The sequence below is a fragment of the Misgurnus anguillicaudatus genome, chromosome 20, assembly GCF_027580225.2.
Source record: "Misgurnus anguillicaudatus chromosome 20, ASM2758022v2, whole genome shotgun sequence".
In the NCBI taxonomy this organism is placed as follows: domain Eukaryota; kingdom Metazoa; phylum Chordata; class Actinopteri; order Cypriniformes; family Cobitidae; genus Misgurnus; species Misgurnus anguillicaudatus.
In genome coordinates, this window is record NC_073356.2 from 23,040,216 (window position 1) to 23,054,569 (window position 14,354).

Sequence of the window (14,354 nt, forward strand, 5' to 3'; positions counted from 1 at the left end):
TGAGTCTATTAGACATAAATGAGGACCAATTATGAGACGTTAGAGGGCGTAAAAACTGCTTCACCTGTAGCCTGGTAAGTAAATAAATGCTTTGCTTTAAACAAATGCATCTATTTTTAAATGTTTTTTAAATGCTACCCTACGTATTTATTGTATATGATGACTCTGTACCTGTGGATATGGTGAGATGAGAAACATTTAAGTTATGCTTTTAAAAAACACTCACGGCGCGGTCCGAGTGCTGAAACAGCTCTCCGCACATTTGTAAATTCTTTATCTCTTGTTTGTTACAAATAAAGAGTACAAACCTTTTCTTGCATATTTGCAAATTATTTTATGAGATTATGTAGGATATCAATACATTTACAGCAAAGCCTGCTATTTATACTTCTATGACTGAAAGAATACGGCTTTTAAAGGTTTTAATAAAAAAAATTTGATAATATGAAAACAACACAATTTTTTATTATTATTCTTAAACTGTTGGTCTTCTTCCTCCACTTAGTTCTTCAGTTTACAAATTCCACTTTCTAAATAGGGATTAGGCATGGCACCAGGCGAAACTGGCTTTTAAAGGGGATGAGAGCTGAGACTCTCATTGGTTTATTGCATGTTATGCCCAAAACACACCCATTACTCATTATGAGAATATGAACAACCCTTTTAGGCTGTGCGCTTGGCGCATAAACCATTTTTCCAGTTGTTAAATTGGCAAAAGTGGAATCGGACATGCCTGTTTAGACCTTGCGCATTAGACAATGCGCTTAGATCGTTAAAATAAGGCCCTAAGTGTCGAAATGTGGGAGTTAATTTGGCACGCGCTTCACAGTTAAGGGGAAGAAGCTAGCCGTTGAGTGCCTAGGCGCTGATGGCTGGACAACCACAGAAAAACGGCAGATATGACCAAATAACTGTTATTAAAAAAAAAATTTAATTCGCGTCTAAAACCGCGGCACTTTCCTCCTTTCCAAAGTGCTTGGATGCACTTGTAGCGTCTGCTGTTGCTAAGCAACCTAAGCATTGCAGGACGTTGTGCCAAGCACCCACTGGCGGAAAAAGAAATTGACGCCTCTACATTGGTTGTACACTCATTGTTGCAGTGCATTATGGGATTGAAAAATAATTCAATAACGTCCACTATAATTTCAGACACAAAACAGCCAATGACTTGATTTATATATGGCACAGCAATATTTAAACGCCTGGTTAGACTTGTTGGTGGAGAAATAAGACAAAAAAAGTAATACTGCACATGGCACTACCAACTGTTTTGTATATCTTGCTCCAAGTTTATACAGTTTATGCAGTTTTCCTTTGACAAATCAGTGGATCTGGGAAGTGGAACTAAATAGCATGTGTGTTTCTGAAAGCCATTAGAATGAGACTGGAGTTAAGTCTTTAAAATTGGACAGCCTGGTGCTTCGCTAACGCACAGATGCCTCTTTGATGTCCTTGGTGTCTGGGAGGAATATTGAGTAAAGTCCCACTAATAAACCTGAGTGAATTTGAGTGGAATGATCTCTGCATTTGAGAGCCCATTCCGAGCTCATAATGATATTCTGTTGATTCCTGCCTAAGCTGCTTTAGCTAGATTGGCTTAAAACACTTGAGGATGCAACATCAGAGAACAGATTGCCAGAACTGACAGAGGCGTAATATGATTAGATAACATAATAAATACTAGATGAATATTTCCATTTATTGGCTGGTCATTTTTACTAATTCATACCAAAGCAGTCATAATAAAGTTGTCCTTCAGACGCAGCGTTCCATTTACTCCGAATTAAACAATCAAAGCTTAACTCATTATGATGGAACGGGGTATATTCCCAAGGTAAATCTGAATAAATATAGACGATTCATTCGCTATGTCATGCACGCACTCATAGTCTGAAATAACCACAGACGGAAAAGGAATAATCTGCAATGCAATACAAAAACCGGCACGGGAACTTGAAAAAAGTGATAAAACTATATGGTTTACAGCACAAAAGTTGTTATAAAGCTCACAATGAGTTTTTAACTTCACATCCGCCAACACACAAATTTACACCCTAATTTAAAACAGTAAACATGTTTTTAAGAGCTTAAACTAGTGAACTTGCAAATGTACTAGACTCTGGGAAATCTATATCCCACCTGCTCCTTTTATATCAGCAACATTTTTCCTATGTTTGCCATGTTTTTTCAGGCTACACGATTTAAATGGGGGCTAAAAATCGTTCACTGGCTCATAATTATATAGGAACCACTTAAAAGAGCCACACAGATCCAAAATCGAATATTACCTGTATTGCAGTGTATCATGTAGCTGTCCATCAATGTAAACGATGTGCAAAGTAGTTAAACCAAAAAGTGCACGATTAATAGTTATTGGATTCTAAAGTAAGGAGTCAACTCTGAATCACTGAAACGAGTCGTCATGTAGTTTGAATCTTCTGCCTGTCTCTATCTATGTAGATACAAACACTTTGCATAATAATCTACGCCTACCCGGGAGAAACAAAAACTTTCTGACCAAACTCTCTGGTCAAACTCCATACCAACTTAAACATATTTGGTTACGTACACATTAAACTTTTGAGTTTGACTGACAAAGTTATTAAAACAAAAGAAAATGTGCTATGGTCAGTAGCTTTAAGTTGGACTAACTTCCCTACTGAAAAATCCAGCAAAGACCAGCATAAGCTGGTAGCTGGTTTTATCTGGTATAAGGTGGCAGTAGCTGGTCTAAGCAGGTCCTCCAAGCCTGGCAAGCTGGGGGGTCAGCTGGTCTTAAAAAGTGACCAAAACACAGCTAGACCAGCTTAAAAAGTGACCAAAACACAGCTAGACCAGCTTGCTACACCAGGAATACCAGCTAAAACCAAGCTGGGAGACCAGCTAAAACCAGCTCACCAGCTTACGCTGGTCTTAGCTGGATTTTTCAGTAGGGTTGAATGTTACAGGAACTTAATTTTCTTCATCAAATTAAGTTTACACTACTTAATATATTCAATTACATTAAGCATCAAAGTTTACAGTGTATGTAACACTTATGTAAAACCATAGAACCAAAAGTGGTGCTGTACATAGTTGCTATATAGCAGGTTAAGTGGTTCCCCTATGATTAAAAGCCAGTGAACCACTTATAGTGCTATTTAGTCCCATTTTTAAAGTGTAAGAAAGGCTGCATTTTTATACCTACAGTAGTAGGTTTTACCTATAGCTAAAGAATGCATGTCTTAGTGTATGCATGACTTTATTTGCAAAGACAAACATTTCAAATTCTTTAAAAGAAACTCATTGTCAGTCTGAGAACACCACTTGAATGTGTTTTATGGGACCGTTGTCGTGATCTACAGCCTGAAACAGTCATTTTTCCTCAATGAGTCTTTACGCTCTGACTGACAGCTGACATTGGCCGTGGATCAATACGAAAGCCCATAAACCATAAACACTGCTCAGCAGCCCAACATCAATATAATCAGTGTAAATGCAGTCCAGACTGAGTGCTCGTGCATCAGAAACTAACCGCATGTGTCTGTGAAAATATGTGAGCAAATTTGAAACGACACGGCAATGACACCAGCAATTATCTAACCGTTATCTCGGGTTTTGCGATTTTAAAGCATCTTACACAATTTAGAACCAATATTTAGCAAACCCAACCAATAATTTTTGTAAAGTATGTGCTTTTTATACAGTAAATATGAAACTCACTGACATAGAACCCATCTGACATAAACAGATAAAAGACTCAAATCTCAAAATGCAAAGGAAGAAAAGCCTAAATGGTTTGTTTATTAAACCAGTTTGCATTAACAATTCAAGTAATGGATCTGGCCATAACTGAATTAGTAACTGTATTCCTGTAGCTCAGTTGGTACAACATGTGTTAGTAGCACAAAGGTGGTTGGTTCGATTCCTAGGCAACACACATAATAATATAAATGTATAGCAAATACACTGCAAGTTGCTTTTCTGCCAAATGCATTAATTAATGTACGGTAATGAAAACTGGTAAGATTTATTTATGTAGCAGAGACTACTCGAGTGGCAAAGTGGACCAATGCAGGCGAATGTGCGGAGGCTCTTACCATGGTAACTAAGCACAAAGAATCCACTTCCACTGAAGTCGCTATGAAACTTGATGAGGATCTGATTGGAGGTGCTGTAGACCGACTCTAGTGCTGTGTTACCACTGAACTGACCGATCTGCGGTGAACTCTGGTCTGGACCATCCCTGCAAAACAGTACATTCATAAGATTCATTTATATTGTCACTGATATGCATCATTATGGACCAATTTACAAATATATGCACAGGTACGAAAAGCAGCATATTATTTACTAACCACCTGCAATTTAGTTGCACCATTTTGATAGGAAATTAAGTCATTCTTTTCAGCTTGTTTTCACGCCTCTTACTTTATCTATCCAAATTTGCAATTCATTTTTAGAGAATTACCTCAAAAATTACCCCTAGCTAGTAAGCTTATACCTTTATCCAACTTGAATATGCAATTAAACTGAGATCGAATAAATTCAAAGATTTTATAGCTTGAAACAGATCTCCCATGTAGTTTATTATTTACAGTAAGCTTGCTTTTATAAACCACCATTTATAAAATTGGACTTTAACCTAGTGGCCCAGCAAAAATAATGACAATACAATTACACACAAGGCAAATAAACAATGTGCTCCATAGCAGAAGAGTGATCCTCAGTTTATTGCTGAGTGCTTCTTTTACCAGTCACAGTGTCTAAAATGAGAATTTAAGTGAGGACAGCAATATTTTTCCTATTATTGACTTAAAGGAAAAGCGAGAAGCATCTTTCCAAAATAGATTTATTTCTCTATGTCGCATAGTTTATTAAGTGTTCTTCCTTTGGTATCCTTCTTTTGGCCAGCACTGCAAAAATGCACTGCTGTTTTTGTGCTAAAGTCTTCGTTTTGTATTTGAACGAAAGGCTTGGATTAATGAACCAGAGGACAATGTTTTATCTAGGTCGCCTATGATACATGAGATGGTCACTATATGAGCAGGAAGTACCACCCAAAGATGGAACGAGAAAGGCTAGTCCGCCAATCATGTTTCAGACAGATTGAACCCTTGCAATGAACAGCGTACAGTAAATTTAACCTTAAGTCAAAGCAACCACCAAAACGGCAATAATATTATAACCTCTGTCTGCACTGAAAATGCATTAAAAGTGTATTGAGTGCAGGGTGTGCTGGAGACATTAATAAATATATGCACCATCTGGATTTATTCTTGAACAAGAGTAAGCACTGATATGAAAAGTGTGCAGACGACATAAATTTCTGGATCCATCCTGGGTTTCATTCAATGCATTATTTCGTGTCCCCTGCAACGTGGTGTCACAACAATACTAAGGACAATTATTCAAAAGCTTCTGCTGCTCCAAAGAGCCAACTGGCTTGTGAGGACACAAATCCTGGTTAACTGTACTTTATATTTCTCTCAGAAATCCGTCGGTAGGTTATATACATCAATAGCTTCAAAAGTGTTACAAAAATATATTCGCTCCAACTCTAATGCCTGGGAGATTCATTTAGTGACTTTTTTCTCAAAGAACTTTAAGTATAAAATCTAAATTGTTGTCTAACTCTTCCTTACTAATGTGATTATAGCGCGGCTGCTAAACCCCTAAAGAATTTGGCTTTTTAAAGACACATTCCCTTTAGAGTCTAACGTGTGTATCTAAGACACCAAAGCAAATGGGCTTAATTTCCATTAGGAGACCAACCAGTAACCATAGAAAGCAAATAAAGTGAAGTTTTCCAATTAGCAGAATCTTCTCGTGAAATGTTGGCAAGACGAATCTCAGAAGGGAAGTTAACGCAGAAAAATCTCAACAGGGTAGTCAAATATTACAAAAGCTTGCAAGCACTCAAATTAAACACAATATAACAAACTAGAGATATGTATACTATATATTTAAACAATGTGTTTTTTTAGTCTTGTTGAAAGTTGTATACCTAAGTATCAGTACTCAAACGTTATCTGAACACTATTAAATAAATAAAAAACTTTTCATTTTTCTTTTCAATCCAGCATTGGGTGAAAAAGAGCCAAATGCAAACTGTTGGGTTCTAATTTAACCTTTACTGGATGTTTCAACACAAAATGCTGGGCTGTTTTAATCCAATGCTGGGTCAAATCTAAACATTTTATGGGTTAATTTAACCCAGCGGTTGGGTCATAGACTGTAAAAAAAGATTGGGTCTCGAGTATGCGCAGTAGCGATTTCGGGACAAGTCCTGCGCAGTAGTGAGCACAGGGCCGGCGTCAAGGGGGGGCATTCGCGGGCCGTGCCCCCCCAAACAGGTTGTTGTGCCCCCCTACACAGTTTTTTATTAATTTAATATATATCAAGAATAATCAAAATAAATTAAACATTGAATGTTTCTTGGCTTTTAATCAAATGAGGAAAATATAGTTGATATATGTTTTCTTTAATTAAAATAGACCAGTTTCTCTGATTGGTTGTATTGCGGCGTCTCATGCGTCTTTACGTCTTTAGTATATTAATGTGACTTGATACTAGCAACGTGCTTTTTCGCTGCATTTTATGGATCGTGTAAAATATGGATATTAGAACATTTAGAACGAACCAGCACTGCCTAATCTATCTGACTTCATGCAAACACCCATTGGCTCAAACTTGGAGATTAGAGGTCGAGGTGGAATTTTCAAATCTACAGGACACTGTTTTAAGGAAGTTTAATGTTCGTACACGCCGGCTTCAGCAGCTTGCGCTCAAAGTTCAAAATAGTTTAACTTCTGCGCATAGTTTGTGATCTTCAGCACCTTATACGGGAAATGAGCTGACAGTATGTACCAGTTGTATTATATGAGTGTGTGCTTGCACTGTATTTGTTGTTTTAATGCCTTGTTTTTGCAAGTTATTGTTGCTAATTGCGTGCCCCCCGTTGGAAGCCACGTGCCCCCCTGTTAGTTATGGTCTGGCGCCGGCTCTGAGTGAGCAGGAAGTAAAGCCGCAAAATCAAAGCCCCGCCCTCGCTCTCGCAGAAGGCGCATATCACAGCTGTCAATCATGACGTGACACCACTGTTTTTATAGCATTAAATAACTAACTAAAAGCAAACTTATTTTAAAAACAAACACTTGAATTTACATCAGCATGATAAAAACTACAGTAAATGACAGAAACCAGCTTCGGAAAAAGATCATTAAAAGTGTAATTAAATTGTTTGGTCTCAAGTCCCATTGAATAACATGGGGGAGGCGGGGTTTATGACCTATACTGGGACCAGTCACTGGGTGGCGATCGAGACGTTTTGGCTTACTTTTCAGGGCTTGTGCGGCACGCTTAGGTTGGGTTCATCCCTTTTTGACTGAACGCTGGATAGAAAATAACCCAGCCTTTTTTAGTCTACAAAGTCTATAATCTAAACTGTATAAATGTTTATGCTAACTGGTTGCACAGTGAGTAAATTCTAGAGAGACCAGAAAAAACAAATGAGATGAGAGCCCATACACTGTCAGAAAAAAAAGTCAAAAATGGTCTCTAGTTGTCACTGGGGCGGTACCCTTTTAAAAGGTCCTATAAATGTACCATTTAAGTACATATGTATACATTTGGTAACAATATGTATCTTTGAGGTAATAATTAGCGATGCATAACAATTAATCGCAATGAAACTATAGCAGAATAAAAGTTTTTGTTTACTTACACTGTTTATAATAATTTGTATAAATAAATGCACACACATGCATGTATATGTTTACATGTGTATTTACATTTGTAAATTTATGTATAATATATATTATATATAAATATAAATACTTAAAGGGAAACTTCACCCATTTGCATTAAGCTTTGTACCGTTAGAACCCCAGTCATGTTTTTGAATGGTCGTGCACCATTCCCTCAGTTTCCCCTGAGAGGGGAGAAATACTGATTTCAGTGAGGCACTTCCTTCTTTCAATGATGCAAAAATTGTCATTTTGCGTCACTGAAAGAAGGAAATCCTGTATCTCTATTGAGTGTGAAAGACTACAGACACTCATTCCTCATTTTTCCAAGGTGGGGGCTATGGGTGGGACCCACTCACGCTTCAGACCAATTACAGATAAGTGGGTGGGACTTACGAAAATATACGAACACAGACCGAAAAAAAACGACCAGCCGCCATCTTTATGCTAAGCTAAGCTAAACAGAAGTTGTGGAGCGAGCCGAATTCATGTTACAATAACAGTGGAAGTTAATCAATATTACATGGAAGAGGGTGATTTTACAAGCGTGATGCTCTAATCCGCTGTACATTGCACCTTTATGAGCCACAATACTGCAAAGAGCTGGGGCAGATGTAGGAACAGAAGCCCGAGGAGTAGGCCGGAGCCTGGGCGTCGGCTGGGTAGAGGAGCCCGGTGAAGAAGCAGCAACCATCGGCCTCTGCTGCGTAGAGAAGCTTGCCTGTTCTCTCGCTGTGTGGCTTCTTTATAACATTTCTGCATCAGATAAGGATATGGACGTTCGTTTGGTGAAGGTTTCTATGCAAGAGAGGAACTTTGCGCGCGTTTGGAACGTTTATTTCACGGACATGTTTCGGTTTACGAGCAGACGCGCTGCGGAGTATATAAGCTTGGACGGACTCGCGCCGTTTGCTTTCGGTTTAACATTTCTGGATCAGATAAGGATATGGACGTTTGTTTTGTGAATGTTTCTGGTCGCGTGCTTATTTCAAAGACGTGTTTCGGTTTACGAGCACAAGCTCCAAGAGCTGAGGCAGCGCGTCTGTGGAGATATTATGCAGGGGACGCGTTTGTGTGGAGGATGCAGGGATAAAAGGACGTCTGACTAAAGTGAGTGTTTATATTTTCTTTGTTATACTAACGTGGCATTTATGTACACAATAGCATATCTGAGCGGTGTTTTATATGTCTATATTGTGAAAGCAGTGAGGCCAATAATAACACAAATGTAATTACAGTAAACAAGAGACAAAAAGAAAATTGGTAAAACTAAATAAACATTTAAAATGCATACCCTTTTTTTTAAGTACTTGGAAAGACATTTGTACTGCGGATCTGAAACCGCACGTTACTGTTTGAATAAGACTTTGCTACACACCAGGCCAGAGTGTTATTGTGTGTAACACAATGTAACATCACGTTTAAAAGTAAATCATGATTGGTGTCAGTCAGACACAGTGGTGGTGGCTATTTTCTTTGTTTTACTAACGTGGCATTTATGTACATAATAGCATGTCTGAGCCGTGTTCCGAGTAATGGGAGTGGCTTGCAGAGCTGTGCATTGTGGTGCATAGTGGCAGTTGTAGTTTTTCATACAAATGTGCTCTAAAGTCACATTTTGTCTTTTCTCTGTCAAATAGGCACAAAATTCTACATTTATGTTACATTTTGACTACAAATATGACTCACTTTCCATAAAGATTAATGTTCCTATCGGTGAAATGGCCCTTTAATATATAAACACATATTTTTTCTTAAAATTATACATGCATGTGTGCATATTTATATATACATAATTATTAAACACAGTTCACACACACACACATATATATAATGTAAACAAAAACTTTTATTCTGCTATAGATTAATTGAGATTAATCGTTATGCATCCCTAGTACTAATATGAACTTTCTAAAAAAAAAAGTGAAAGTTAGGGACCATTTTTCTAACAGTGTACTGTTGGCATGAGTCACTCAAGCTTGGCGTTAGGTGGCATTACTGCATGGCTATCTTGATCTCAAAGATGTCTTGCATGTGAGCAGTTATTTATGCATAAAAGTCCTCAACAGTGGAGGCCAACTCCTTCTTTCCAGTGTTCATTATTGATCAAAGACCGATGAATATTAATTAATTCATTATCACACATTCATGAGTGTTTACCACACAGTGATGTAGTCATAGATGGGTTCGGTGCTAAGGACGGTAAAGTTGATGTAGATGCCGTTTCCAGGAGGAACCCTCACACTCCACACACAGTCCTGAAAGTTGGGGTACTCAGCTGGGTGTCCGGGGGAGAAGATGGTGCCGTTCATAGACGTGATGTTTCCACCACACAGAGCTTTAAAAGGAGAGATGCAGGAAAAGATTGTAATTACTATTCAATACATGGTACTCTAAAATGCTTGATTCTGATTGGCTTGTCGCGACATTTGCAGGTTTTATTATTCCCAGACTAATAACACCCGGTTACTCAAATACTACAAATCATTTTGACAGGTACAGTTTAATATTACACAAAAATATGTCTTTTTATAACATATATTCGCGATGGGTCCAGAGCTTATTTCTGCGACAACAACTTACTGCCTTTACATTATCCCTTACATAAAGTGGCTACTTACATGTATAGAACACATTAAAAGTGCACCATGTAATTTTTCCCACCTTCGAAAAGTTCAACACTTTCAATTCACTAGGAAGTGAATTGCATTTCGAAAAATGTCAAACTGTACCCGTGACTTTATCTTGCTAACCTGCCTATTACTAGACACTTTTGGTTAGGTAATCAAAATGAGGGAAAAATACCTTGAATATAGTGTTTTTGCACTGACAAAAACACATCTTGCATGCTATCCAGAATCCACTGCATAGGTTTTATCTCTTAAATTGAATCTCTGAGCTTTGATCGTTCTACTATGACATCGATTCACTGTGATCTGGGAAATGATGTTGACCACAGAGCCGCCGAGAATTTGCTCTCAGCATAAAGCTGTGCGGCACTGTTTAACATCACGCATTATCTTGTAATATTGTTGAAATAAGGCAATGCATCTCACTCGCAAGCGTATCTCTAACATCAGTGTATAATGTCATCAGCTGCTGACACTTTAATAATAACGTACAACAAGCAACCGCATGCATGAAAAACTGGGGTCATTCGATTTCAATACCGCATTAAGTCAGTATATTGCTTTACGCCAAGTCTCGAAACAAAATATGCATCTACCTTCGCAGCGTGGTATAGGATTGTTCCAGTTGCGACTAATGCCGTGGAGGCAGGTCAGAGACGTCTCGCCGATAAGCGAATAACCAGGTAAGCACTCAAAAGACACTGTCATGCCCACACTAAAGTCACTGCCTATCACAATACCATTCCTGAAAGGACGGGGATCAGGACAGCTCTGTAACTGATATGCTGAAAAACAGACAAAAACATCATTTAAATTTTTTGCCCTTATTATAGACATTACAGTTTAAAAGAGGAGTGAAAGCAATAAGAAAACAGGATTGAGGGGTGAGACATGGCCCACCCACACACAAGCATACAGTATCCAAATGATTAAAATCCTTACCTTGGTATGTAATATGAAATCCAGGTTTATTCTGGGAATAATCACTGTGGAAAAAGAAGCTGGTTTCATGGGTGGTACTAAAAAGCGACTCAGGAACCTGCGGGCCACTAAACCTGTCAATCACCGCACCGGTCTCTGATGGCCCGCTTCGTATCTCCAAGTAGTCGTGAATCGCCTCGGTGGAGAAATTCAGGAACTGCACGTGGATTCCTTAGACACCATAATAAAAACATGTTGTTAGCGTCGCACAGTAGTTAATACATTTTTATACGTTTTAATGACATTCATGTACCAAAGCCAGTAGGAAGAGTCACTGTCCAGGTGCAGTCCAGACCACTGGGGTAGTTGCCAGGGAAACCAGGGCTCAGAATCACACCGCTAACATCCGTCAAGGCACCACCACACTGGGCTGTGAATAACCAGATAAAGATTCATTTCACTGACTCATGGAGTGTTACATTGCAATGCTATTTCTGTAGATTTCTACCACCACTAGCAAACACAAGGCATCCAAGTTTGCATTATTTAATGATTCTAGCACAAAAAACATCAGAGATAAACACAAATATAACATCTTTAAGTTTTGCATGAGCTACAGATAGTGATTAGGGTATGCATACCTACTTATTTTTGCTAGTAAACACCAATGCATGTTTAATTAAGAACATTAGCTAGTTAGTGAAATCCCCATTGGTGATGCATCATAGCTGGCAATAAGGTACGTATGATAAGGTCTTTACTACTCTACAGATACATAAAAAAAACAACTGTAGCCTATAGAAATAAACATACAGTATATTGACTAGATCAGATACAGGAGCAGTTTACAAGCTGAAATGTCAACAGAAATTGCATTCACATACTGTATTAGATTTTTGATTCATGGATGAGAGATGTAGGTATGGTAGAGGATAGGTCGGACCATGTTGATGCATACAGTATATCGGTAATGGAGGACTACATTCAAACAGGAGGGAAAAGGGAATTGGGCAGTTCAAGGGACGGCCAACTCAAACATGAGCCAAGGCAATACAGAAGATAAACAAGGTGCCCTGCAATCCGTGACATATTGATCTGAAGAAAAAAAAATGAGAGAAACACAGGACGCTTTAGAAAGAGAGGAGATTGATGTAATAGTAGAAACATGATGTGTCTGGCACATCATCTCGTCAGTCAAAGAGAATCTCCATTTTGTGTTTCATTTTACATGAAGTAGATAACCCTAAAATAGAAAACAAGGGCGTTTACATCTGGTCACTTCATGTGTTTTCTCTGATCAGATTTGATCGTAAAAAGACCAGGTATAAATGCACTCCGAAACATTTTCGAGACGGATTTAAATCCGATCGCTCAAACCACTGTAGGAGGTGGTCTGGGACGCATTTCAGATGAAACCGGACAAGTGTAAATACCAGTGGTGAGGGTGAAAACGTAAAAATATTTTATCGGATCTGCCTTTCGTTTACACGGCGACAGCGTTTGGAAATCTTAAAAACGATCTACCGTTGCGTTCTCGTCTAGAGTAAAAATGCAAATGTCTGCTCACGGTGGCTCTCGTCGCGTACACGTTTACGTCACAGGCATGCGCCAGTTCAGGAAAATAACAACAAACATGTCGGATTATTTCCATACGTCGGACCTTCAAGTTGCCATATCAGCTCTGATAAATATACAAGTCTTTCCAGCAGTTGTACGAAATATTCACAGCTAGTATTACTGATCAGAGAAGGCGCCAATTCGTCGGAGGCAAACCAGATGGTTTTGGACGAGACCTGGGAGAACCAGGAAGAAGGTTGTATGCAGGCACACGGACTTGGTGTTGTTGTGTGTCATTGCTTCACATTGCCACCTAGCCGCCTGGAGTGCATACTACATCGAATATCACACACTTTTGCGTCACCATATGCACGCAGATTTCCCCCTTAAAACGCTCGTAGAAACGCGGAATAAAAAGTGATAACGCAACATCACTTTTGTGGTTTCTTTTTTTAGATCGTTTCCATGTAAACGAAGCCTGAGTATGAGTTCTGAGTGTCAAGTGTGTTGCTCGTGTTTTCAAAAGATGTGTTTGTTGGATCATGTGAACCATGTGCATCACATGTTTTGTCAAAATAAGCGCGTCAAAACCATTTATGATAACAGAGACGCTCACGTTCACAAAATACATGCAAGACACTCCCTTAACACTAAACTCTGATTACGCATGAGATTATGCGAGTATCTGGCAAACACGAGCGTCTCTTTTACCATAAACCCTTTAGACGCATGTGCAGCAGGCACTTATTTTGACAAGACACGTGATGCACATAGGATCACTCGAAGCGCAAAACGCATATTTTAAAATTACAAACCACACATGACGGGCTACATGCATGTTGTGACGAACTTCGCATCGAAAAAGAAGTCACCGGCCGCCACTGGTAAATACATCTGGATGATGAAGCCACATCTGTCAGCGCATAACTCCTCCCAAAACGTAATCATGTCACATGGAAGTTAGCCGGCAAAGAAGCAAAAAAACAAAGACGTCACGCTTATTGCTTTATGGAGTGACATACAGTAAGTGCTGCCTTTTGTTGCATAAGCATCGTCTTAAGTTTTTTAAGGCGGCATAATGAATAGTGTATTTGCATTTTGCGCGGGAGTAGAAGATCAGATTCAGATTCCGCTTTGACAAGACACATTTATGTGGTCAAATGTAAATGGAACAGTTTTAATAAATCAGATAGCTATCCGATCAGAGAAAACCCTCAGAGAGCAAAACTTAAAGCTCACAGATCACCAAAAGAACAGAAACTGTACTGGGGAAAAACATAGGCACCTTTTTTACAGGTTTGACCACAAATTATTATGTTTATAGTAACTTATAATTCACTACATGATCGTGTCATTCACATTATATGCACTTATGCGCCGATTCCCGTTGTTTTATCACTGGGACCGCCCTATTTCAACAAAATACAGCGTTAAACAAACAGACACGCTGCTACCCCGGAACAACAAACTACATACATTGTTCCCATAATGCTGGGTTATTTTGGGAAGCTGAACAAGC

The 14,354-nt window shown here is 38.8% G+C and overlaps 1 protein-coding gene across 1 annotated transcript in view; it reads right to left on the bottom strand.

The window, feature by feature from the left end:
• csmd3b (CUB and Sushi multiple domains 3b) overlaps nucleotides 1-14,354 on the bottom strand; it is a 507,791-nt gene that overhangs the window by 78,016 nt on the left and 415,421 nt on the right. The window contains exons 40-44 of the mRNA XM_073858336.1: nucleotides 11,592-11,708; nucleotides 11,300-11,509; nucleotides 10,954-11,142; nucleotides 9,888-10,065; nucleotides 4,080-4,225 (exon numbers count right to left, since the gene is read on the bottom strand). Of these exons, the coding sequence (XP_073714437.1) occupies nucleotides 4,080-4,225; nucleotides 9,888-10,065; nucleotides 10,954-11,142; nucleotides 11,300-11,509; nucleotides 11,592-11,708 (840 nt within the window). The remainder of the gene's footprint in view (nucleotides 1-4,079; nucleotides 4,226-9,887; nucleotides 10,066-10,953; nucleotides 11,143-11,299; nucleotides 11,510-11,591; nucleotides 11,709-14,354) is intronic.